The sequence below is a fragment of the Sylvia atricapilla genome, chromosome 5 (assembly GCF_009819655.1).
Source record: "Sylvia atricapilla isolate bSylAtr1 chromosome 5, bSylAtr1.pri, whole genome shotgun sequence".
NCBI classification, from domain to species: Eukaryota; Metazoa; Chordata; class Aves; order Passeriformes; family Sylviidae; genus Sylvia; species Sylvia atricapilla.
Window position 1 is genome coordinate 11,352,030 of NC_089144.1, and position 26,833 is coordinate 11,378,862.

At 39.3% G+C, this 26,833-nt stretch overlaps 1 protein-coding gene across 1 annotated transcript in view; it reads left to right on the plus strand.

Moving 5' to 3' along the window:
- The window catches only part of RELN (reelin), a 287,001-nt gene that overhangs the window by 236,665 nt on the left and 23,503 nt on the right, over window positions 1–26,833 (plus strand). Inside the window, exons 37-51 of the mRNA XM_066319238.1 lie at window positions 1,060–1,200; window positions 1,293–1,470; window positions 2,136–2,220; window positions 4,807–4,989; window positions 6,340–6,511; window positions 6,591–6,693; window positions 9,119–9,348; window positions 12,022–12,242; window positions 13,044–13,191; window positions 16,533–16,791; window positions 17,973–18,222; window positions 20,509–20,677; window positions 23,197–23,337; window positions 24,658–24,835; window positions 26,242–26,435. Coding sequence (XP_066175335.1) covers window positions 1,060–1,200; window positions 1,293–1,470; window positions 2,136–2,220; window positions 4,807–4,989; window positions 6,340–6,511; window positions 6,591–6,693; window positions 9,119–9,348; window positions 12,022–12,242; window positions 13,044–13,191; window positions 16,533–16,791; window positions 17,973–18,222; window positions 20,509–20,677; window positions 23,197–23,337; window positions 24,658–24,835; window positions 26,242–26,435 — 2,652 coding nt within the window. The remainder of the gene's footprint in view (window positions 1–1,059; window positions 1,201–1,292; window positions 1,471–2,135; window positions 2,221–4,806; window positions 4,990–6,339; window positions 6,512–6,590; window positions 6,694–9,118; window positions 9,349–12,021; window positions 12,243–13,043; window positions 13,192–16,532; window positions 16,792–17,972; window positions 18,223–20,508; window positions 20,678–23,196; window positions 23,338–24,657; window positions 24,836–26,241; window positions 26,436–26,833) is intronic.

Here is a 26,833-nt window from a genome sequence, read left to right on the forward strand (position 1 = left end):
CATTTATGCAATAAGAAGCAAGAATAAATACCCTGAGCCATCCTTTCCAACAGTAGTGTTTTCTGTTATTGCACATTTAGTTGTCATCCAACAGGCAGGCATGTTATTCACAGCATTCAGCAGGTCAGAACATGTCACTGGACATGCCATCTTCACTCTTTTGACCAGGAGGAGAGTTCTGCTGACCTCCTCAGGATATCACAGGGCTGTAAATGGATGTGGCAGACATGCTGGCATCCATCTCTCTAAATAAAACCATGCTCTAGTTTAGGAATGACAGGTAGTGATGACTCTGCTTACCATTTTTCTGAGTAGTTCAGTAATTCTTCAGAGCACCCTACACACTGCATTTTTACCACTGTATTTTCTGGGTGATGAAACATACAGAGTGTTTCATCACCCAGAAAATACAGTGGTAAAAATGGACACAGAGTAAATGAACTGGGCCTGGGGTTCACATCTTGGTTTCTAATTCCACAGTTCACTCCAGAGGGCCATATATCATCTCCAAAGATTTTTTTTCTCCAAAATACTTTCCTTGTTTGAGGATAACTAAGCAGTCAGCAATGACAGCGCTGTGTATGCATGTGCATATTTGTATACATATATTCATCCATTCTTATACATATATATAAACATATATAACTATTGTTTTTATCTTTATACAACACTTAGTATAAATAAACTTTCATAACTTCTTACTTTACTGATGCAATTTTATTGTTTCCATTCTGCTAGCAGCATATGGAGCTCTCAAGTGGAGCTAATGGAACTACTAATTTCTGCTCACCCACTTTGCTGGTCAGCAAGTGTCTCAGCAATGTTCTGACTTGAGTACTTGGGCACCTTTCTTTGGAATATGCTGGAATTTTGCCTAAAAGACTAACCTGAGAAATTTAAACTTTCAGTTTCTACTAGAATATGAATCTTCTCAAAATAAGTGGGCCATGCTTATTAACATGCTCTTTTCTTCAGAAGTCTGTGGGATTTTCATTAGTATTTGGCACTTTCTGGATCAGAACTCTGAATCCTGAAATACATTTCCTCTGTTTGTAATAGCTCTCCTAGAACACGGTTCAGATGGATTCAGTACAACTATGCCTCTGGAGTTGATTCTTGGGCTATTGATAACGTGGTCCTGGCTACAGGATGCCCCTGGATGTGCTCAGGGCATGGCATCTGTGATTCAGGTCATTGCATGTGAGTAGAAAACTTCTTAAGCTGCATCACAGAAAGGATGTGTTTTACCCAGGCCAGATAGATAATACCTTTTCTTCCCAATGTGTTGCTAGGTGTGACAGAGGCTTTGGAGGTCCATACTGTGTCCCTGTCCTTCCTCTCCCATCTGTCCTGAAGGATGATTTCAATGGTAACTTGCATCCAGACCTTTGGCCTGAAGTCTACGGTGCTGAGAGGGGAAACCTGAATGGTGACACCATCAAGTCTGGAACAGCTCTCATTTTCAAAGGGGTCAGAGATTACTTACATTGAAAAAAAAATAGAATTAAAATCAGTAGAGTTAAAAACAGAAAGCAAATCTTTTCATTAGCCCCATATATTTATATTGAAGTCATTTGGCTAGAATTTGACATTTTCATTTTTCTTCTTTTCCCACCCTAAATATGCAATGTTTTCCACAGTTGGTTTTTGTCTTTTAATGAACAAATGGGTCTCATCCCTTGCTTCTGTATTATTTTTTTGTGGTATAAACTCCTCCTTGACCACCAAAGGAAAAGAATGAATCTCTACATTGAGATTCTTGAAGTGAACTATTTGGAAATATGGTATACATTACAATCATCTTGAAGTCTCCTGATTGGCTTTTTAGTATTTTAAATAATACAAATTAGTCAGGGTTGTAGTCTGTGCAGTCATTGTTTATGTAGTTTGCCTGTATTTTACTCAATTCTATAATTTTGATGTTTTCTAGTTCTTTAAAGACTTACTTTTGTTGATTGCATATTTCAAAAGGCCAGGAAATAGATTTTCTGAATTTTTCAGTTCTTAACAAAATGAATTTTGTTGAGAATGAATGACTGCTACTGCAGTCAGTAGCAGACAACATCCAAGCAACAATAAGCTGCAAAACATAATTATTGGAACTAATATTCACATGGTATATTCTGTGTTTGCAGGAAGGACTGAGAATGCTTGTGTCAAGAGATCTAGACTGCACTAATACAGTGTACATCCAGTTTTCATTTAAATTTATTGCCAAAGGTAAGATCACCATTGATTTACTATCACTTCTCTAGCTTAATTAGTGCATAATAGCAACACAGAAAAGAATACAGATTTATATTTTCAACTTCAGTGTATGGTAGTGATCTACAGTTTATCATAGATTATATGGGAGCTTGTTTGAAATTTTGCATCATCTCTACCTTGCTCTCAGCCTACATGGCTGTCTGTGCAGTTCCTAAGGAAAAAGTAGACTGTAGTATCATCAAAAACGGCACAGCTAGTAAAGTCTTTGGGCAGAAAAGAAGCAAAAGAGTTCAAGATTTTGTAGAGATTTCTCACCATGTTGGGAAAAAATTATTTCTTCAATTTTTTTATGTCATAAAATGGTGCCTACGGTAAATTACTTAAAGGGACTAATACTAAACTAAGGTGGTTTTAATTTTCAAGCTTCAGTCTACTGCATTTAAATCTCTTACCATTTGACAACCTAGTAAGTATCTTAGAGATAACTGAAACTCCATAATTCAATTTCAGACTTTGCAAGACAAGTTTTATGCGTTGTTGTAAATAACTTGTGACAGTTCCTCCAATACAAGGGCTTTTAAGCCAATGATTCAGTCTTACCCTGCTCCAAGGCCCTGCCATCCTTGGCCTTAAAAAATAATTTTATCCAAGTCTGAAGTGACATGATGGAGAACCACTAAACAGCTTGAAGGTTTGAGCCACTCCCATGCAATTTCAGGAGCTTTCCCCAAATTTTCTGATAGAATTGGTACTTCCAGGCTGAACACTCAATGTTGAAAAACTCTTCTCCCTCTGGGCTAAGGAAGATGTCCATAGTTTCTGTGGTAAGCTCTGTGCTCTGGGACTGGGCCCTAACTGACTCAACATTTACCAACAGCTTGAATATAGGTTTGAACCCCCTCCTTCTTCCTAAATAAGTATCTTAGCCAAATCTGTGTATGGACAGGTGAAAATATAATTCTTTGTGAATTATTATTGATTTTCTTTAATGGGCATTTAATCATGTATATTGGGCTATTTATTACTGGGTTTAGTTCTTTATCAAAAAGAGAGAAAATTCTAACAGCCAAAACCACAACATGCCCTAAAATGGTAACATACAAAATATTTCATGTTTATAAGCGAAGACTTTGTGAAGACTTCTTTTACAAAATTATTCCTTGGTAATATTTCTTCATATGATCATTGAAAAAATATTGAAAAATAAAATGAATAAAAATGTTGCTCTGAAGGCAGGAGTAGCCAAAGGTTTAATCCTGGATTTTGGCCCACAAGGAGTAAGACCATGAAACTCCAGGAGAAATCACTCCTCATTGAATCTGTATTACTTGTTAGCCCTACTCTTGGACCCAGGACTTAGTCCCAACAAGCTTCCTAATGCTGAATACAAATGGATATAGCTGGGCATATCTCTCAGCTGTGAGTGTTAAAAGCAGTGTGTTGTTTATTGTTGATTGCCACAGATAAGCTGAAATCAGCTCCTGGCTGCAAACAGCTCTTCCCTGCTCTGCTCTTCTCTGGTGGCTGAAGACTTAGCACTGGAGAAGAAGGGAGCAGGGGCATGTGCATCAGGATCTCGGGTTTCAGAAAATGTGGTTAATTTAAGAATAGAGCTTGCACAGTAACACGCAGTGAGTAAGGGGTGAGGAAACTGTCCTTTAGTCCTTTCCTTCTTCTGGTTCCTGACTGAGTTTTTGGGGATGTGTCATCACTGTGCCACACCATGAAGGGAGCAGAGAGTGTAAATTTGTCTGAGTGAGACCTCAGTTCAGAGATACCATCACTTGGACACTGGTGTTTCTGGACAGCAAGTCAGGCACAGGCCAAATACATACAGGCTGGGGGCTGAGCTCGTGTATAGTAACTAGCATCAAGAATGAGTGCTGGGCTCTAATTAGCATGTGTTAATAACTAGGGCTGTAAAGAGCTTTTGTTTTCTACTCTTTAATGCTCTAATTAAAAAAATAGGAGGAGCTGGTAGTTAGAAAATGCAAATTTTACTGTCAGTTCCACTGACTTTTAGACCGAGCTTAAAGCACAGAATATTGCTTTGTTGGTGTTAAAACATGCTAATAAAGATCCTCAGTGCTCTCCATCAATTATATAATTTCTGAGCATGAATATCCTCATCCCAGTGTCTGCAGTGAGAGCCGTAGACTCATGAATTTATGAGGATAGGGAGTGTGGTTTTATCTGTGGGTGCTACAGATAGTGATGATAATGTCTGGTACCTGGACAAAACAAGCAAATAAATACTCTATTACTGGAATATGTTTGTAGTAGGAGGAGCTGGTGTGTTCTAATCTAAAAAAGTATAACACTGAGATAGCTTCACATCTAAGTAATTAACTATGATTATATGTATAATGAACAGTAATGTAAATTTAAGCCCTATTTCATTTGCATTTTGCAGACAAACAAGCAAGGGAAAGCACAGAAAGACATATGTGTACAATGTGTATATAACATCTCAACAGCTCAGGTTGTTGTTAAAGGAAGCCCATACTTAGTAGTGGATGTCAGAGCCATAATTTCATTTATACTTGTTTGAACTCACTGGATTTTAATGGACATAAATCCATGTCCTTTATGCTCCAGGCACCCCTGAGAGGTCCCATTCCATCCTGCTGCAATATTCTGTCAATGGTGGCATCACCTGGCACCTGATAGATGAGTTTTACTTCACCCAGACCACAGACGTGCTCTTTATCAACGTTCCTCTGCCCTACGCAGCCCAAAGCAACGCGACGCGGTTCAGGCTCTGGCAGCCCTACAACAATGGTAAGGAAGGGACACACCCCCTGGGAATCCAGGTCCATGCTTGCACAGCTCAGCATCTCTAAGAAAGTGGTGGGTTTTTTTTGAGCTGAACAATTAGAGAGACTCTTAAGTCATGAGGGTTTTGTGTTTGAACTCCTTCAACTAGAATTACTGCAGGATTATGCTTACTGGCCTTATAAAGCAGTTGAATGCTTTAAAGTGAAGTTACCTTCACCTGATAGCCCTGGATTGTGTGCAGAAAGCATCAGCTTTGGCCCTGGAGGGAGTGGGAGAGCAAGCAAAACCAATAAACTTCACTCAGGTTCTTCTCATTATTTTTAATGGACATGATTCTCACTTACACTGAGGCCCCATTAGGATGCTCCAATTATACAAAAATGTCCCAAGTGTAAATAGGAACCAGGCCTACCTTACTCAGAATTAACTAGGCATTAAAAACCCATTTAGAAAGAGTATGTAGTGAGCAGTTAATCTTTTGATTAAATTGTAAAGGACTGGAAAACCACAAGAGGAACTCAGCTCATTCCTCCTGCTTACAGGAGATGTGCCAGCTGAAGGAAGCTCTCCTCTGCTCTCAGTTACTCTGAGCACAGTTCCAAGCAGAAACTGACGTTAACAGCTCTAAAGAATCCAGCAATCATTTAGACATGGTGATTCAGCAACAGTTTATTCCATGTAGGCAAATTCCTAGCACACTCCTAACAAAAAAAGCAAATTCAAATCTGGTCCTGACAACCCTGTTTCAGTTAGTTCTTCTGATGCATCCTGCCTAAAACAATTATCTAAACTTCTCTCTGATAAACACTTCTAGATAAATGAAAAAACGTTACACGAAGATCTGTCAATTTAATCCTTCCTCTTCAGTTGCAGAATGCCAATTTTCTGACATATATGAATATGTAATCCATTGGAGAGAAGTCGTTTCAGAGTTTCCTTCCCTATGGACAAACTTCTCCCAGGCAAACACAAGCTGCTGCGTGCAAGGATGTAGAAAGAAGCTGTACTTTAAGGCTGCTTTGACTCTGTAGCAACTGCTCATTTAGATGATTCTTAATTGAAGAAGACAATGACAGAATTTCAAAGTAAACATGATTTAAATAGAAGATAATTGTTCAACACCCATTGCTTTTCACTCTTTTTTTGCTGTGACTTCTACAAATTTTAGGGAATAAAAATTAATTCCATTGGGTCAGGCTGAAAAGCAGTATGGGAACTATTCTCATGGAAAGTGAAAATAGCAATCCCACACTTTTAGCACCCACTTCTTCACATAATCTGTAAATACTGGCTGCTGCTCTCTAATAATATTAGTATTAAGTCTTAACAGGAATATTTCCATTTTCTTTGTAGGCAAAAAAGAAGAAATCTGGATTATTGATGACTTCATTATTGATGGGAATAACCTAAAGAATCCCATTATCCTTTTGGATACCTTTGACTTCGGTCCTAAAGAGGACAACTGGTTTTTCTACCCTGGAGGAAACATTGGGCTTTATTGCCCATATTCATCTAAAAGAGCTCCGTAAGATTCTCTCAGCAATACAACAGAAAGAAGTGACTTTGTAAACTGAGTCTAAAGCACTCCTTTCCTTGATTTTCAGGGAAGAAGATTCAGCTATGGTATTTGTTTCAAATGAAGTTGGAGAGCACTCCATCACCACAAGGGACCTGAGCGTGAATGAAAATACTATCATCCAGTTTGAGGTACTTGTCCTCAGAAAGTTATTTTGCCTTTTGCTTCATGTTCCTCTATATTTTGCTCTGGTGTATTTGCTGTTCTGATTGCCAGATAGAGAAGCCTGTTCAATTTCCCCTCTAATTGATTTGACATTTCTCTCCCACATATGAATGTATCCTGATGCTTTTAATACACAGATAAGGGAAATTTCTGCCTCAAAATCTTCTACTTTCTTGCCTAAATTACTACTTTGTCCATGCCTACATACTTGCACTGATAGCATTAAAGTCCATGCCCTATGCATTGGAGAGTCACAGCTGGCAGGCAAGAGGATGAGCAAAATATAATGAAGGTCCAAATTGCCACTTCATGAGGTAAGAGTGCAGCATTTTCTACAAGCTGACCAGTGGAGAGCTACAACTTCATCTGTGACATTAGAAAATAATTCTTTCTACCTGCTAGCTTAAGTGCACTGTTGTACTTTCTCAGAGAGACAAGCTTCTGCTTTCCTTTTGTTTCTCCCACATCATACCTGCTCTAGATGAAGCAGGGTTTTTTTGGCTATTGTGGCCTGAAGTAATCCCATTTTAGGGAGTTAAAGAAAGTTCATTAATAAGGAGCATATTTTTGTGTTTCACATAGTCAGTGGAAACAGGTACCCCAGTGACAACACAGAGTCTAAACTAAACTGTGTTTCTGATTCATCCTAGAATCTAAACTGTGCATTGGCTGGAGTAGCTATTTGTGGGAGTAACCATTTAGTATTTATTAGTTTAGAGAGGTCATTATATTGATATTAAAAAACCTGGAAAAGAATCTGGCACATAAATTGCTATGCCACAGTTACCAGCCTCCTTTTAACAACAATGTGGCATATTGTTGCATTAATATGAGCTACATAATAATCAGCAAATGATATGAGTTTATAAAAATTACTAAAATGATACTAAGTGTTTTCCAAGAAAATTAGGTTTAGTTGTGTACTCATGCACTCTTCAATTTGTCATGCAACTGATTCATAAATTATTGAATGCAAACCATTTTCTCTTCTAAAATATAGATTACAGCCTGTAGAACAAAAATGTTTGAGGTCACTTTAAGATATTCATAAGCCTTGATAGCATTAACTCATAAAATCTACATGTTTACTTCCATATGTGGTAAGAACATCATTTTCAGCTCACGTTTTTGAGAACATTAGTATAAATGAAGGAGCCATGCATAATGCAGTAGCTTCTCTCTGTGTCTCAAGAGTCAAAACCTATATTGGGTCAAGCATCTCTCTAAGCTTCCAGTTGAATAGACAACCCTTCTAGTCAAATGTAGGTTGATGGGACTCATGTGCACTGAAGAGTGATGAAGAAAATTCGATGTAGGATACACTTTCAACATTCATGCACAGTTCTAAGTATTACTGTGTTTTAGAAACAAATAGATTTTCTTAACAGAACAACATGCTACAAAGACCTTTTTTTTGCTACGAAGATATATAAAAATATTAATATTTTACATAGTTTTAGTGCAGGCTTTGTATTTCAGCAGTAATTGGTTTTTATTTATTGTGTGATAAGTCAGGACATCTTATTTTATATGACAGTCATTCTGTAAAGAACTAAGTTGTCTTCTTTTACAAAAGCAATTTGAAATTATAAGATCTAAATATCAGTGTAACAGGAAAACAGACTAATTTGCACTGGTTGTCTCAGATTCTGTATTAAACATTCTGTATTTATTTCAATAGTAGAACTGATTTTCATGTTCTGCCTTTTCTACTATTCTTTATATCAGGAATCTTGTATGCACGCCCTGAGAAGTCTGACACTGCCAACCTAAAGCATTGAATCTAAATCCAATCCAGCTATGATGCTCTAGGGCTTTGCCATTATACATGAACAAATAGGTAGTGAGTGTGAAAGCTGAACTTATTGAAGTGATAAGCTTTTTTTAAAATATGTAACATAAAAGAGGATCATAGTGCAGATCATCAATTAACAGCTCAGCAGTAACAAAAAGTTAGTTTTTAAAAAAATATTTCTGCTTTTAATAATGCACATTTTCTTGCAGCTGTGATTACTACAGTACCTGCCAGAGGACTGCAAGACCTGGTGCATTTACTCCAGCAATGTTAGCAGCCCTCCTTTGGGATTTGCCCAATTAACTTCACAGTTTTTTCTAGATAGAAGTTGTTGGGAATTTCTTATCACATTCATTTTATCATAACCTGTGTGAAGTGTGATATACTCATGGAGAGGAGAGCAATGTGCCGGAGTTCTCATTCATGTGCGTGTCCTGAGTGCATCATCTCTGTCGTTACATGGGTTCCCAAATCACCATTTTCCTGGACTAAACAAATACCATCCCAAATGGGGGAGGCTAAGTAAGGTGAAGAACGATTGGGGGTCCCACAGTCTACCCTGTGTCACCTTCTGTGTTTGATGCCTTGGCCCCCAGATCAACATTGGCTGCACCACTGACAGCTCCTCTGCTGACCCCGTGAGGCTGGAGTTCTCCCGGGACCTGGGGGCCACCTGGCACCTGCTGCTCCCCCTGTGCTACAGCAGCAGCAGCCACCTCAGCTCCCTCTGCTCCACTGAGCACCACCCCAGCAGCACCTACTACGCAGGCACCACCCAGGGCTGGAGGAGGGAGGTCATTCACTTTGGAAAACTGCACCTCTGTGGGTAAGTGTCCAGCTTCTGCCCAGCTGCTTCTTGCTCTGCTTTTATTTCTGTTTTTCACCAGCACAAGAATGTGTTCAAGAGCTGCACCACTACAGCAGACCAAATTACCGTTTTTTCTCTGCTTTTTGCCCTGAATGTTAGCTAGTGTTCAGATTATTCTCCAAATCATATTGTGTCTAATGCTGATGTAGAATAACCACAGGCAATTCCCTATTACCTATATATTAAATTAGTGACTATTTAATAGAAGGGAGTTGCCTGGTGAAATTAATGCAAAACTGACTGTCCTTAGAGTGCTCTGAGTGTTCTTTACAGAATTGCATCAGCCATTTAAATTCACTGATGATATTCTTGCATGAAATTTTAGCTTCATAAGAAAATGCAGTAAAATGTGAGCTAGTATAAGCTTGATTCCACTTCAGTATGAAGAAATGGTCTGATCTAAATACAGTCTCAGTCAATCAGGTTGGATGTTAACGCAGCATAGAAAAACAATATATGCTAGCTGGCACAGTAATATGTAACTTTTCAAAGTAAAAACACTACTGTTTACTTTTTCAGGAATAACTGTCATCTAGCATCAACTCACTTTATGTAAAAGATCTCACCATTAATGATTAAACTGTAGCACGTATGAATGAAAATGAGCTTTGCAACTATGAGACTTTATGAGTCTATGTAGCTATGAAACTACTGGAGTCAATGAGTCCTCCACTAAATAAATGACCCTATGTGTGCCTCTGAAAGTATGAGAAGACCTATATAAGAAATAAGAATCAAGTTTGGAAAGACTAGATGTTTAATAATTTAAGGAAATGTTTAAATTTTAAACTTGAGTTTTCTCGTTTATGACAGTTAACATTTCAAGCATGGAATAGGTAGCCATCTATTTCAGTGGCTCACTTGTACTTCCTAGTTTTGTACAAAAGAATTATTTCACCCTTTAGCCAACCATCAATGCAACCCTCCAAATAAAAACTGTGCAGATTCCTAACTCAGTTAAACCTTCCAGGATTGTGATTTAGTCTTCTGTTTCTGAGTGCTTCTATCCTGTTTTTCTACCTTCCCTCCTGTTCTTTCCCCAACACACCAGGCCAGGAGCCCACTGCTGACAGCCAGTTCAGAATAGCTTTGCACATTCAGTGCATTAAATCCTTGGGCCAGAGGGCTGAAGGGGGGATTTCTCCACCAGAATCCACTGGAATAACATGAAAAAAATCCAAACTTTTCTCCTTGTGTAATTCTAAAAAATCCTCCAGCCTTTTCATCCCCCAAGTGTTGACTGGTTATATTATAACTAAGGATGAAGACATTTTTAAGTTATTTCAACTATATATGTAATTTTAGAAATGAATATATGCTCTCAGCAGACAGCTGTAAGTAATAATTAGTATTCCGGTTATGTCCTGAAGGAAAAGTCCAGGGCCTGTTGAGCCAGAGAAGAAACCCCAAATAAGCAGTGGCTCACTCTGCTTCAGACACAAGTCAGAATTCACCCTCACCAGGAGTGACCCTGAGAGGAGGAGCTGACTTATCTCAGGAAAAAAATCTAGCCCGTGGGGCAGAGGTCTGCTCTCAGGAGGAGATTACAACACCTCCAGCCTCACACTTGTGTCCTTCCCCTCAGAGCACACCAAAGTCAATGATCTTGGCTTCCAGCAGAACTCTGCTTCTTGGGCATTTTTCTTGTGACACTCAGTAGTGTCCCCACCCAAAAATCATTGGTTGTCAACTAAATCCCCTCATAAAAATTTCTTTTTAGCAAATCAAGGGAAAAAAAATTGTCAGCTACAATTACCTATGGAATTAATTCGCCTGCTGAATTTTGATCTCTTTAACAAGACACATTAAACACGCAAAGCAATTAAGTGCTTCTCCCTTCTCAATCTTCTGGTTTCCTTCCTCCCTTAAAACATTTTCTCAACTGGGAATAAAATTAGTCTCTCAAGTATTTTCCTCATCTCAATTTGTTTTCCCTCCTTCCCCAGTTGGTTCCTTTTTATATGCAGTATTGATGTGAGTAGTACTTAGGAGATGAATTAAAAATGACAGGACAGCACCCAAAGGAGAATATAGTTTAAATTAACAACTTGCAATATCAGCCTGGTTTAAGATTAAGCTGCCTGAAAGGAAGCTGAATACCTGGTGACGTGACAGATCATGTTTTATTTCTGGGTAATTGAGGGTGAGATCCTACCACTCCACCCCTACAGGTGGCCTCCCTGGGGCCACAATGGAAGTATGAAGTTGAATCTCACTCTCCAGGAGAGGGTGAAAGTGGCTGGGTCTGACCCACACAATGTACACCAGAACAGAGGGAAATCCACCAGACCATGGCCATTCATCTTCCCCATGAATGATGGAGTTAAGAGTAGCTGGATTTTAAATTTTGAAAATCATGTCTGTTTTTCAGTTTTGGGATTACAGCTAATGAATAATGTTATTTTTATTTCTGTCAGTACTTGGGTTGAACGTCAACATAAAGTTGCATGAGGTACTGAAGGAATTAGATCTAGCAGTCAGTTTCTAGAATAAATCTATTTATCAAGCTAGTTCCAACAGAAAGAATAATATATGTGTGCATATATGTATGGAATGATATGACATATGTATGGAATACAAAAAAAAGATGGAACTATTATTTACAATAAATACACATTGTGCCATTTCCAGGTTGGCGAGGTTCAGGTGGTACCAAGGATTTTACCCTGCTGGGTCCCAGCCTGTGACCTGGGCCATTGACAATGTCTACATTGGCCCCCAGTGTGAGGAGATGTGCAATGGGCACGGCAGCTGCATCAACGGCACCAAGTGCATCTGCGACCCCGGCTACTCAGGGCCAACCTGCAAAATCAGCACCAAGAACTCTGACTTCCTTAAGGATGACTTTGAAGGTAACTCTTGGGAGGGGGCATCTGAGTGCTGCCTGTCCATCTCAGTGCAATCCAGGGTTCGAGGGATTAAAAAGCAAAGCCTTCTTCACCCCTGCATGCTTCTGATTAGAATTTATGCCATGAGGGTATTCCCACAATCCAAGTAGTTCAGATGCCATTTGCAAATGGGGTTTGTGAATGCACTGTTGCACTGTTAATGCTGGAATACAAAATCTTCATTGAAACAGAACTTCCTGAAACTCTACATCTAGAAAATAATTTTGGAAGCAAATTATGTTTTGATGGTAGTTTGACTTCAGCACAGACAGAGCACTTGCAAGTGAGGCAAACAGCAAAGGGCTTTAAGGTTGTGTCATTTCTCACTATGAGGGAAATCTGACTTGCCCTACTACCACAAACATGGTTTCAGAACAGAGCAAGTGTCTCAGCAGTGGGAGCCAGTGTTCAGCAGGCACAGCAGACCCCAAGAGAGGGAAGGCAGGAGGGAACTCAAATCCTCATGCATGCCTGGGCACACACAGCATCCACGCGCACAACTCTAAAACTCCTTTGAGGCTTGATGCAAGGTGGAAAATCTTGTGAATAACTGGAAACTAAGATCCCAGATTTCATACTTCTGGGTTTATTTTGTTTATTTTGCTTTGATTTGTGTCAGCTTTCTAGAATACATGCCATTGGAAACACTGAATATTTCTCAGTCAGCATGCAATTTTTAATTTGGTTCTCTTCCTCTGGAAGTAGCACTCTTGCAGCAGGAGCACTTCAGAGCAAATCATAAATATGTATTCACTGTGTATTCAGGTCAGCTGGAGTCGGATAGATTCCTCCTAGTGAGTGGTGGAAAGCCATCAAGGAAATGTGGTATCATGTCTGGAGGAAACAACCTTTTCTTTAACGAAGAAGGTTTACGTATGCTGATGACTCGAGACCTAGATTTGTCACAAGCCAGGTAACACCCTTTCAAAAGTTCTTTCAGGATTTCATTGAGGAAATACCCTACTGAAGAATAATACAGATGTGATATTTCTCTAGTAAAAGCAAGCTGACATATTCTGTGGTCCTCACACTAGCAAATGCTCCATTTCAACCCCTCTCACCATGTTAAATTAAATTTAAATTTAAATTTAATTGGATTAACCATTTAAATGTTGTTTTTTTTCCTTAAATAAGAACTCTGTAAACTGATGCCACACCTTCAGTAGTTTATGCAAATTTTTGTTTCTTAAAACCATAACATGAGAAATGCTCTGCTTTTCTTACAGTCGGGTGTATTATGAGCCATTGCTGAAGCAGGAGTATCTGCTGGAAGTATAACTCTTACATCTGTCATCTCATAATTCTTTCATTTCTGAAGCTTGTTTTTTTTCTTATTGTGCACATTTGTTTCCAATAATTCACTGAGAAATTTTCATCAAGCTGTCACCAACTACTGAAAACCAAATATTTTAGTGTATTTACACTTTATGTTGCAAATTTACAGCCTGCAGAGGAGATGTGCTGAGTGAGACATGCTAAGCAAGCCACATTAAAAAATTTACACTAATATGAATTAAACTCCATCCCAATTGTGTTAACAAATGCTAACAAATGGGCATTGTTTTCTAATTTATTCTGTATTTTAGCTGCTATTCTTATACTGTCACTTTGGAGAGTAATAATATAAGAATATTATAAAGAGTGTAGTACTCTAAGACTTTTTCACTGATCTCTTATGAACACCCTACTTCTCTCTGATGTTCTGTGGGAAACATTTAAACAGTTGTTTTATCTACTTTTTACCTTTCACCATTGGTATTGAAGCTTTAAATAACAGTTTTATTGTAAAGACTCAGGGCCAGTAAAAAGGCCTAATATCTCACCATTGTAGTTTTTAAATCAGCACTAAGCTAAAACTCATTGATGTGTAATATGAAGGGCCCCTGTAATTTGTAAGATTCCTCACAGCAAACTTTTTTCAGAACTTGATAAAAACAAACCCTAATTCTCAGCACTAATTTGATTCCTAGACAACTCTGAAATTACAAGATTGTTTAACAAAAGGTACAAAAGATCTTGTAAGTTGCTCCATTAGACTAAATTATGTTTTCCTATTGCTCATGTTCAAAGAACCATCATTTATCTCTTCTCCATGATGGTCTGTAGCTGAATTTGCAAATATTGACCTCAAGGTGTTATATGGAGATAAATTACTTCTGTCTTAGGAAAATAAAGCTGAAGATTCCGTTTCTTGTATTTATGATTATGAAAAATAACAGTTATCAACAAATAACTGTATATTCTCTTCTGAACAGCAAGACACACTGCAGTGGCACATTGCTGGGAGCTGCTCTTTTGCACCTAAAGTAATTGCAGTGTGATTTTCTATATTTCTAGACTGTCTCTATCAACCACTTGCAAAGCCCAACAGATCTGGCTTTGACACAGGTGTGCCAAGTTCTGCACAGGACTTGAGGAGAGGTTTCAATTTATGCTAGGAGTGATGAGAACAACTTTTTTTTAAGGGTGCTAGACTCAGTAGTCCCATTAAAACTTCCCCTTTCCTGATGAGGAGCTGCCCTGAAGAACACGGGCCAGCAGCCGTGTCTGTCAGTGCTGCAAGCCACACTCTGCACCTGGGGACTGAAATCAAGAGAACTCTGCAATCCACTGCCATCACATCTGTGTGTTAAAGAATTTACCACAGGGGTCCGTGTATCACCATCATGGTGATACTGGTAGCTGAAACTGCACGCCATGAAATATCAGTAGGAGAGAATATTTTAGGTATCACAGCTGAATCAAATCCCTTTCAATTCTAAATTACTAGAACATCCACACATTTGACTGTTACTAAATTTAAAAAAACACTTTGCTTTTCCATTTCAAACTAGGCAAAGCTTTTGCAAAATATCTTTGGTATAAGAAGAGAGATATTTAATTTTTTTTTGTCTGCTAGACCTTGTTACCTATATTTGGGTGGGTTATTACTGCATTAGTAAAATCTGAGATATAAGAATTGCAATGCAAAGAAATCAGATGCAACAGAGACAAGGTCACCTGGGTTTATTTCCTTTGAATTACGTGGTGAATATTGGAGTAAATCTGAGGAGGCAGAAAGGCTTGCCAGCAGTGAAGCAAATCCATTACATTTGATATGTTGATCCATGAGGGTACCCAGTGCCCCTTTACAGCACAAGCAATATGTTATGTCTGGGACATGGAGGTGGATATAACCTATAGCAAAAGCAGTTATATATAGTAGCAAGAGAAACTGTGAATTGCAGTGAAAACTACAATTAATTGACTTGTAGGTCTGGCATTTTATTGTAGCTTTGTCTGCCCAGCATCTCTGCAGCCTCCACACCCAGCACATCTACTTGCAGATCAAACCAGAACAAGATTTTTGATACAGAACTTCTCTTGCAGCATTTCATTTAACCATGAGCCAGGCAGCAGCACTAATGCAATAATAATAATCAGAACAGATGAAACACTCTAAAGCTGTGCAAAAGCTGTGCAAACATGAATTAATACTTGTAATATCCCTGCAAGTCCAATAAGTAAATATCATTACAGCACGGTTCCCTCCACTCCAAGTGCACAGTGGAGCTATTTCTGAGCATCGGCTGATGGGAAGGATTTTGCAGTTTGATACAAGTCTATTGTGCAGCTTTGGAGAAGCCAATTAACTGGGGGATGAAAGCACTGGTGTCCCTGGGTGGCTCAGGCTGGCTTCAGGGAAGCCAGCACATTTAAACGGTGCAATTTAGACAAATTTCCCAGGCTGACAAAATGGACAAAATGATCCCTGAAAGTGAAATGTGCTTTGTTCTCCCGTCCAGATTTTCTCTGGTTTATGCCAATGGAAAACTGAGATGCTTATTTCGAATTTAAGCATTTTAGCAAATTCATAGCAAATGATGATCTACTTAGGGCACAGTTGCTTTTCTGCCACTAAAATCTGTACTCATGGGATACAGGGATAAAAATTTCACCCAGGATTATGTTTCTGATACTTGCAACACCATCTGCTATGCAGACAAAAAACTGAAAACATAAATGACCAGCTTTGTTCAGCCCCTTATGCCTGGCAAACTACCACACAGGCAAAATGAATTTTTGTCATACCACCTGTCTGTCTAGTTATATTCTAGAAGCTTTGGAAAGGAAATCTTAAGGTCTCCTAAAGATGACTTACAGCTAGAAAACACAGGGCTCATCAATAGACAAACTCCAAGGCTCTCTGTTTCACTGTGTAGGATGTTGTAGAAAATAAATCTTTCTGGTAAGTGGAAAGATTTTTCCTGTTAGATTCGTGCAGTTCTTCATGAGACTGGGATGTGGCAAGGGGGTACCTGACCCCAGGAGCCAGCCTGTGCTGCTGCAGTATTCACTCAACGGGGGCCTCACATGGAGCCTTCTCCAGGAGTTCCTCTTCAGTAACTCCAGCAATGTGGGACGGTACATTGCCCTGGAAATTCCCCTGAAGGCCCGTTCCAGCTCCACTCGGCTCCGCTGGTGGCAACCATCTGAGAATGGGCATTTCTACAGCCCCTGGGTGATCGACCAGGTGAGCAGTCCTTGTGGGCGTCTCTTCTTTTAGCTTAATCTTAGGCTGGATTCTGTCTTCATGTTTCCCTTTTAGTGGCATGTGTCATTTCACTGAGACAAGCAAAAATGCCTGGTAGAAAGATATTTAGAGCACAATTACTGAATTCATGGTTTTAATGCACCATTTTCATGGGGGGCACTGATTGCTCATTTTGAATCTAGGAAAGTCTTTTACATGTGTGTAGAGCCTTGGGTTCACATTGCAGGAGGCCTTACCACACAAAATGCAAGTTTGATTTCAAACTTCAAAAATCTTCATTTAAAATGCATCAAAAGATGTAATTGGCTTGGTATTATGTAATAGAAAAAGACTATAGGAAAATATCAATCTGTATGAAAATAAAGTTTCATATTTGGGATTTTTCTGCTATAAAGATAATTATATTACTTTGTATGGCTTGGTATAAATCACAAATTATTTCTCTCTAAAATGATTATGCTCTAAGTAGTGTCACTGGGTTGTCCAAGTACAATTTGCTTTAATATTTATTACTTCTTTTAAAAAAAAAGTTAGTTCAGACTGTTAGGAGAAACCTAACCAGCCATTTTAATCTTGTGGTTGCAAAATTTTATTTCCCACCCCTCTGTTCAGAAATTTAAAAATACTCATTTTTTTGATATCTTCTTTGAATGCAGTTATATTAGTTCAAAACAATCAGAAACTGAATTCAGAATAACAAATGAAAAATAATTCCACCTTGCTTGCTGTTGAATAGTAAAAGGATGATGTTTTATAGTCAATGGAAAAACAGGCTGTTTCCCCACTTCTGTCAGCAGACACAATCTGATAGCAGTGCACCAGATTACAGAAGAGCAGAACAATTACTAGGAAAGTGCAATCACTTTGTTTCCACCAACACTTTTCTTGTGAGCAGTTTTACTTCATTGAGATTGGAGGTCGCCTTCCTGAGTTTTAGATTTGTACAGCTGAGCCAACCTCTTTCCTTAACAGGAAAAAGATAGTCCCCCTTCTCATAGCCTAAATTATTTTTTAAGTAATTTTGTCCATTTTGGACCAGCAGAATGACTACACATAGTCTGGTACATCTCTTCCTCCCTCAGGTTGCTATCACTTCCATGTTTGTGAAGACTTGTAGGCATTTTTCCTTTTCAACAACAATTTCTTTCCTCATGTTTCAGATTCTTATTGGAGGAAATATCTCTGGCAATACAGTACTGGAAGATGATTTCACCATACTGGATAGTAGGAAGTGGCTGCTCCACCCTGGTGGAACAAAGATGCCAGTCTGTGGCTCTACTGGAGATGCTCTGGTGTTCATTGAGAAAGCCAGCACCCGCTATGTTGTCACCACTGACATCGTTGTCAATGAAGACTCTTTCTTGCAAATAGATTTTGCAGCTTCTTGCTCTGTCACAGACTCCTGTTATGGTAATGACTTCTTAGTAATTCCTGCCATTCCTCTTCCTGCACTGCAGAGGAAAGTTCACTTGTTTTCTGGTTACATTATTCATCCTAACAAGAACTGAGAAACAAAAGAAAGCTGCATGTTTCTGTTAGAAATTGTAACATCAGCTTTTTTATTCCAGGTGTCTGAAGCCTAAGATAAACTGAAGTAAATTATTCCCTGTGAGCATCTAAGATGCGGTTCAATCCATCTCAGAAAAAGACAAAGAGCTGCCTTACTCAAATCCATTTAGTAGATAGCCTCCACTGCTTGGGGTGTAACAATAAGCAGCTGGGTGTTCCAGCATATATGTTTCTTGCTTTGTGGTTTTGCATTTTCAGTGTAGTCTCAGTTCTGATCTCACTTGTATCCATATATCTAAGAAATCATCTATACCAATACATGCTAAGTTATAATCATTTATATCTGACAGTTGCTAGGGGCACCATCAACTGCAAAAATTTATATTGTCCATATGAAATAATAAATATATATAGACCTCTAGGTTTCCATGTATGAATGAGTGCATACATACTATGCACATGTGTATATATCTGTTTATGTATACATAATGATGCAGTTTTTAATCACCTAAATTCCTTTCTTTCATATGAAGTCTATTGAGTGCAGAGCCAGCTTTTATATGTGTGTATACGCATATGCACACAGATAAATAAATAAAAACATGCTCTGTACTCAATACACATCACATGGAAATTAAAAATTGGTTCATTATGTGAATTTGAAGGCACACAAGAAATAGTTTTTTCTAAAAACAGGCTTTTTAATGCTTGTTTTACATGTCCTTGTAGAGCAGGGTTTTGAGGTATGGATTTTTTAATGAGGACAAAAATACCCTACATTGCATTATGTGGTATGTGTTTATTTACTGGGTTGCTGCCTTTTCCTCTCCAATTCTGTATAAAAATGGAAAAAGATTTTACATGAAGTCTCAGATTTAGCTTCTCTGATTTTGTTAATCTGAAGCTACTCACATGCTTAAAAATTTTACTTTCTTTTGCTATTAAGAATTCTGTGGCATCCTGAGATCATCTCTGCTAAGTTTAGAAACATTTTGGCAATTGAGCCATATATTGGCAAAGAAACAGATCCTTATTTTGTTTGGGGGAGAGGGGTTTGTTTGGTTCTTTGTCTACAACCCTTATCATTATCTTAACTCCATATTAAATTGGGCAGGACAATACCTAATCATGTTTCCAGTCATGATGAACAAAGCATTTCTTCTGGTGAGCGAAATTTAACACTAAAAACTCACTTACCCTTGTTTGTATCTACTTGTCCTTGTATTTCTATTTCTATAGCACTGTCTTCTGTGCTGAAACATCAAGTAGGACTGATTGGGTGATTAAGGGTCATTCCCTGTGCATGAGGGTAGAAGAAATGGGTCTGTAGTAATCAGAAGAAGACCACAGATTAATCACCCCTGTCACCACAACCCTGCTCCATGTTTTACACAGCCAGCTCAGCCAGAATGCCTGGCAGCTGGAACATTTACTTCAAGTTCCAGTTCTGCATCTATTATTATTTACTTTTTCATGGCTGCTTGAAAGTTTGTCTTGAAGTATTTAGTGAGCTTGACTAACCTTTAATTTTCGTAATAAAAGTTTATAAGCCATAAACATCAAAACAATCAAATTGCTGATTTTCGCTGAGAAATGAATTCATTAGTTTAATGTGGCTAGGCTGTGTTTGAATGGAAACAAGCTCACTGACTAACAAACTCAAATTAAAATTGTGCTGGATAATGAAATGAGCTGGTCTGCAGGAGGGGTGGAAGGCTGACTAAGCCATCTTGTGACAGAGCCAAAAGTTTGAATTTGAGTGTTGCTCTGCTTTACACAGCAATCACATCCAGCTGACTCTCACTCTTCAAGCCTGAGAAACAAAGTTTGGTGGTCATGGTGCTGTCACATCATTTTCTTGCATGCTGCAGCTACAGACATTGACTTAATCCTGGCAACTTCATGTTGGCTGTCTTTTCATCTGTGGTCACTTGAGTTAGGTGGCAGATGCAGAGATATATATACTACAGATTCCACCTGAGATATACCTCCTCAGCAACATGTAACACATCCTCCCACACTATCACCAAAGGAGGTAGCTTTGTGCTTCTGACACAAGGGTTTGAAAAGTTCTGGATGGTTATTTTGTAGGTTTAGACTCGTGATACTATCTGGGGCTTGCACTTTATTATAGGCCTATGGATATAGGTCTCTAAACTAAGTAACTAACAATCTTTCCACCCTTAGCTATTGAACTGGAATATTCAGTCGACCTTGGGCTGAGCTGGCACCCAATTTTGAAAGACTGTCTTCCCACTAATGTGGAATGCAACAAGTACCATCTCCAGAGGATTCTCATTTCAGACACTTTCAACAAGTGGACGCGTGTTACTTTGCCTCTGCCTCCCTATACTAGGTAACTCCCTCTGGTTTTCTGCAGAATAAATCTAAAAGCATACCTAGATATTTATAATGTCATGATACATTATAGAGTTTAAGCAATTGTACTTTGTCCTTTTTGTTTGGTCCATGTAAATAGCATCAAACAAGTGTAAGTAAATGAAGCTCTAGCCTATAGAAATTGCAAACACACATAGCAAGGGCATCAGGCTCTCAGCACTATCTGACTCCACAGCTTGGCTCCTCCTGTTGAGCCTTATCTCCTCACATAGACATAGGCTGAGCTAAAGGCTGGCTCAGAAGTATCAGAGCACAGGTTGAGCCCTGAGATGGTTGTCATGAAGGATGCCACCAAAGGCACACATAAGAAGTTTGGAAACAGAGATCTTTATTTTTTAGAAATTGTACTGAAAGCACCTATACTCTTTTTTACATTAGTAGTATAAAAGGCAATGTTCTGTTACTAATTATTTAGGGCATCTGGACTCTTCTCTATCTTTGGTGGAATAACATCAAGTAATAGCACTTTTCTCAGGACTTCTTCCCAGCACGAATTTTCTGGGCTTCCTCTTTTGTTCGGCTTTGCTTGTATTGTCTGTAAAAATCCATTGCCCTGTCATTTCTTGTATAAATATGGTAAATTTGTGTTCAGAGTAGTCTTTCTGAGGTTGAATGGGATAAATCACGGCTGGGACTGATGTTCCAGCTGAATTTGAGTCTGAAATGAAGCTACCACCTGAGATAAACTCACATTTATAAATAACTGTGATTTTAAGACTGAAGAGTTTTTTGAGCAGTGTATGTCACAAGAAGTCTTATGCCCTACTGAGGTAAAAATTGCACTTCTGTCGAATCCCATAACTCTATTTTTTGGCTCAAGTAATAGCATTTCCCAAAGTTATTAAGACAGGCATTCCATGAGAGAGGCTATTACAACCTTATCTCATAAGCAAGAGAGACGTTAAGCTTTAGGATAAGTACAGTGCAGCTAATAGGCCTTTTAGTCTAGATGCAATATAATTTTTATGCTACTTTATTATTTCAAGCTGTGTAATAGCAGGTGTGTGTCTCCAGTTGCTTGTGCCTGTGTGTTTTAGGCACATGCAGGCTGTGTAGTCACTAGCTTTGCCTGGTGCTCACCACCCATGTCTGTGTAGCCTCTTAGGGCTCCTGCATTCCAGAGCCCTACCTCACCTCTGGCCTCAAGAAGGCAATGGACACCTATGTTTAACTTGGAGCTGATTTTAAAAAGCAAATGCAAATACAAAGCTTCCCACTGGAGCATCAGCTCCATGAATTGTTTGTGAAGTGCCCGGCCAAAGCAGGCAGTGTAAAATATAGGTGCTTGTCTTTATTCTTAAAGGACTTCCTCACAATTTTTATATTTATTTTTAAAATGCTGTTTGGTGAGCAGCTGGGCTGAGCTCAGAGCAGGAGATTTCTCTTTGGACAAACGTTATTTATTCAGCTCATGCAGCATTTTCATAAAGAAATAATTCATGGGAAAAGAATGACCTTATCATATGAGGTCCATTTTTACACTGAATAATTTTGGGGGATTTTGCAGTTTATTTGTTTTTGGTGTTTATAATAATTGTGATTTCTCTTTGAGCTTCAAAAGAGAACAGACTACCAAAAGTTCAATGCTGCCATCTAGTGCTGTACCGCAAAACAGGGATTAGCTTGAATTTACCTTTAGAGAAATTCATCTGTTCACAGCTCTTGACTCACTGTCTACACCTGCACGAGCTGAATAACTATTTGGTGTCCCCTGACTGTTTTAGATAGATTTTCATCATCTATCTCGGGAGCTGAGACACTTCATTCACATATAGGGAGATAAGCCCATTTTAATAAACAAAATTAATATAATTTCCTGAATTGAGCCAGGATCACACTACAGATAACTTCTTAGCATTTCCAGCCAAGCCCTAGGTGGAGGGGAGAGAAGAAACTGCAAATCCGGGGTCATGCTACAAGCCCTGCATGGGCCTTGTCACCTGTCCCCAACCCACTCCCTAGAGCTGCTCTTACCTAAGTGTAGTTGGAAGAATCCATAGAGGAAAAAGTCAGGTAAATTTGCCGACTTCGACTTGTTGACAGGCTCACAATGAAATTTAGAGGGTTTGGATTATTCTGGCTTGATCCAGCTCCTAGCTATCCCTCCGGTTTGGATCTGGGCTGGGACATGGTTGTGACTGGCCTGAGCTTCCAACTGGGAGTACCACCTTCTTCCTACCCTCCTCTCCACTGCACCAACCATGGCCCGCTTGCTTTGCTTTCACTGGTGATCCATTTCCTATCTCCCACACTCTCAGCTTGATACCAAGCACCCATGCTTTGCTCTGTTCTCAAAATGTGGGCACCTTTTTATTGGAGGGATATTGTCATTGTCAGAAACCAGCCCTGGATCAAGCTGGTATCAAACAAATCTTCCAAGAGCAGCCTAGCCTCCAGACTAACATTTCCTTTCAGTCAAAATAAAGCTTACCTTAGCTAGAAAGTACAGAATTCTGGTTTTCTTTCTCTCCCAAGGTCTCAAGCAACTCGTTTCCGCTGGCACCAGCCTGCTCCTTTTGACAAGCAGCAAACGTGGGCAATTGATAATGTCTACATTGGGGATGGCTGCATAGACATGTGCAGTGGCCATGGGAAGTGCACACAAGACAACTGCGTGTAAGTGCCACCTCTCACCTGTCCTGTCCAGAGCATTTCACTCCCCTCGTCATTCTGACAAATTTGCAGGAAAAAACTGTGATACAATTCTACAAAGGAAGGTGGATTTTGCTGTTAAAACTGAGCAGGGCACTGGGACCACTTGGGAATAGATGTAACAAGTGGAAGGGGAGCAGCAGGAGTTGGGTTTACCAGACCTCTGACTGTCCATGCTCCACGGCCAAAGCAGGAAGGCTTTTTCTCAGGGGCAATGCATCACCTCTGCTTTTGCCTGTGCTGCATCAATCCCCCTCCCACCAGGTAGGGAGAGGTTACCTCTTGAGTTTGCACATCCCTCTAGGGACATAGGCCTGGAGCTTCCCAGAATGTGTTCCCGTTATTCCCAAGGGATTTCACACCACATCCCTGTGCCTGGTGTTGGGTGCAGAGAACCTGGGCTGGACGTGAGAGATATCCACTAAGCAGGATATATGACAGTCCTTCACAAGGCCAGGTTTTGCTATTTGACTGGTGTTATGTTGATGGTCCGATCACTCTGCTCCTTGGTAGGGTTTGCCAGGAGAGGCAGACTGGCTTGATCCTCAAACTGTGTACATAACAGTCACATAGAGTCCTGCAAAGCTAGCAAACAACAACCTCCAGATTTGCCTGTCTTGGCAACAGAGAAATACCTTCCAGATGGATGTATTGCTTTTTTCCCAGCCACAAATGGCAGCAGAAATGGGAGAATGGTTGTATAATTGCACTGTGGCTGTATTTTTTAGAAATATATTTCACTGCAGAATAGACATATTATTGTGTATCTCCTCTATCCTGACAACAATGAGGTACAAAGACACAATATCCCTGGTGAAATCTCATAGCAGCAGAACACAGTTCCAAGCTGCTATCCAGCCTTTGACACATTATAAGAATATTTTTCAGAGGAAAAAAAAAAAACAGAGAACTACACAAAGATAAGAAAGCATCCATCTACTAAAATTTTGCAGAAACTTGAACTTTAACATTAGCAGGACATTTTTAGGCTTGGCACATTCTCTTGATTTATCCACCCAAGCACAATGTATTTTACCACTTTTACTGTGTTTGAGAGTGTACCCTGTATTAGAAGCTTGAATGATACACAATACTAAGCCTCCAAAAAAAGTAATTTTTGTTTCATATTCACTACAAAACGCCAGATGCTTGAAACCCCCACATACCAGTTGTGCCCTAGTAAATGATGCCCCCATGCAGAATAAGATGGTACCTTAATAACACTGATTAAACCTCCGCGCAGAGCCTTTGCCAGCTGATTTGTGCGTTTGTTTCTCTCTGCAGCTGCGACGAGCACTGGGGTGGGCTGTACTGTGATGAGCCAGAGACTCCCCTCCCGACACAGCTGAAAGACAACTTCAACCGCTCCCCCTCCAACCAGAACTGGCTGACAGTGAACGGCGGCAAGCTGAGCACGGTCTGCGGGGCCGTCGCCTCCGGGATGGCTCTTCACTTCAGCGGGGTGTGTGTCCAGCACAGGGGCCAGATCGCTGCTCTTGGCACTACAAACGGGACTGGTTTTAAAAGTTAAATAGAAAGGCATTAAAAAAATAGCGGCATAATATATCAGTTGTATAAAATATTTTTAAAAATTAAACCCTTTGCCTGGCTGAAGGTTGAAGTCAAACAGGTTCTACAGATTAGAGTCAGCCAGAAAGACTCCAGGAAAGGTGATACCATATTCCTTGCTATGCTGCAGCCAGGAAAATGAGACATAGTGTGTGTGTGGCTCCTGAGAAGAGCTATAGAGGGGCCTTCAAAAGTGGAGCTAGTATAAAAAAAAGTGGAGCTATATATAAAGCACAGTATAAGTATGTAGACTTCTAATTTTCCTCCTAAGACCCTCCTCACAGCACTTAAAACCTCCAGACTGAAGTTTGGTATGGCTTCTAATCAGACCACAGAGGTAAATTAACAACTCGCTATTTGCACTTGTATAACTTGCACATGGTCCTTGACAATACAGGGCCACAGAAACACAGAATGGGTCAGGTTGGAAGGGGCCATGGTGGGTCATCTGGACCAACCTCCCTGCTCAGGCAGGGTCATCCTTGAGCACATTGCATCTATGTGTAGCCTCATCCTTCAGATGTCTCACAGGTGGGTGTTTTCAGAGTAAGCTCACAGTAAAATTTCCTAGGTTAGTTACATATGTAGGTATATAACCCTTACTGCTGCTGGACTATAGCTTGCTTACAGATAACCTCAGGATTATAAAAATTATGAAATATTATTTTAGAAACATGTAAAATTCATGCCTGTAGATATCTTCTGTCAAATTTGTAACCAAGTTCAAACTGACGAAAGTTTTCTAAAATTAACTACCAGAAGCATTACATTTCCACTTCATTCCAGTAGGACTAAATAGACACCAACTAACAGACTAAGCAATGTGAAATATATAAGGTGTTGTGGAAAACACAGAAACTAAAATTGCTTTGCCATTTGATGGTTTGCATAAGTTGAATCATTAGCATATGATCAGTGATTCATTAATTCTGCATGGAAAGCTTCATGATTTACAATGGAGGAGTGGATTTCTGCAACTCTTGTATTAAGAAGAAAGGTGAACACACGAATGTTGTAAAACTGAGGGTACAAGTAGCAACATATATAAATACCCAGCAAGAATTTTTAAGATGAAACATGACTGAAATTATGTCTTCAGGGAAAACATATATATATATATATATATATATATATTTCTTTTGTAGCTTTACCTTTGAAATCATTAATAAAATTTTGTACAGTTTTAAAATGTTTGCAGCATGAATCCACATTAATAGTGACTGTATTTTCTAACAATTTTTATGAACTTAAGTTTTGCCAGGCAACACCAGCCAACATATTTTTTTCATTGCTTTTAAGGGCTGCAGCCGTATGTTAGTTACAGTGGATTTGAACCTCACCAGTGCAGAATTCATCCAGTTTTATTTCATGTATGGATGTCTGATAACTCCTAATAACCGCAACCAAGGAGTACTGCTGGAGTATTCTGTGAATGGTGGAATCACTTGGAACCTCTTAATGGAAATTTTCTATGATCAATTCAGCAAGCCTGGGTTTGTAGATACCTTCTTTCTGCCTGTGTAAATTTCTCTGCTAAAGTCAGGTGGTCCTGAATGTTTCACCAGAACCTGTGGGATATATTAATGCTGTGGTTTGGGTGTCAGGTTTGGAGTTCAGCTTGTACAGTCCTACAGGTGTATATGAATGGCTTTGGTGCATGTATTGAGAGCACCAGCATTTGTGCAGCTGCTAGGCCAGAAATACAAGAATAGCTAGGAGCCTGTAGCAATCTGGTAGATTTGTAAATGGCTACAGGAAGATAAATTAATATCTACTTGTAGTGATAGCCATCCTGTTCTTAAAGTTGCTAACCTTTGCAATCTATTTCTTTATTGGCAAGATCATAAAATCACTGATCGTTATAAGTTAGTTATACAATGGTGTGGAGAGG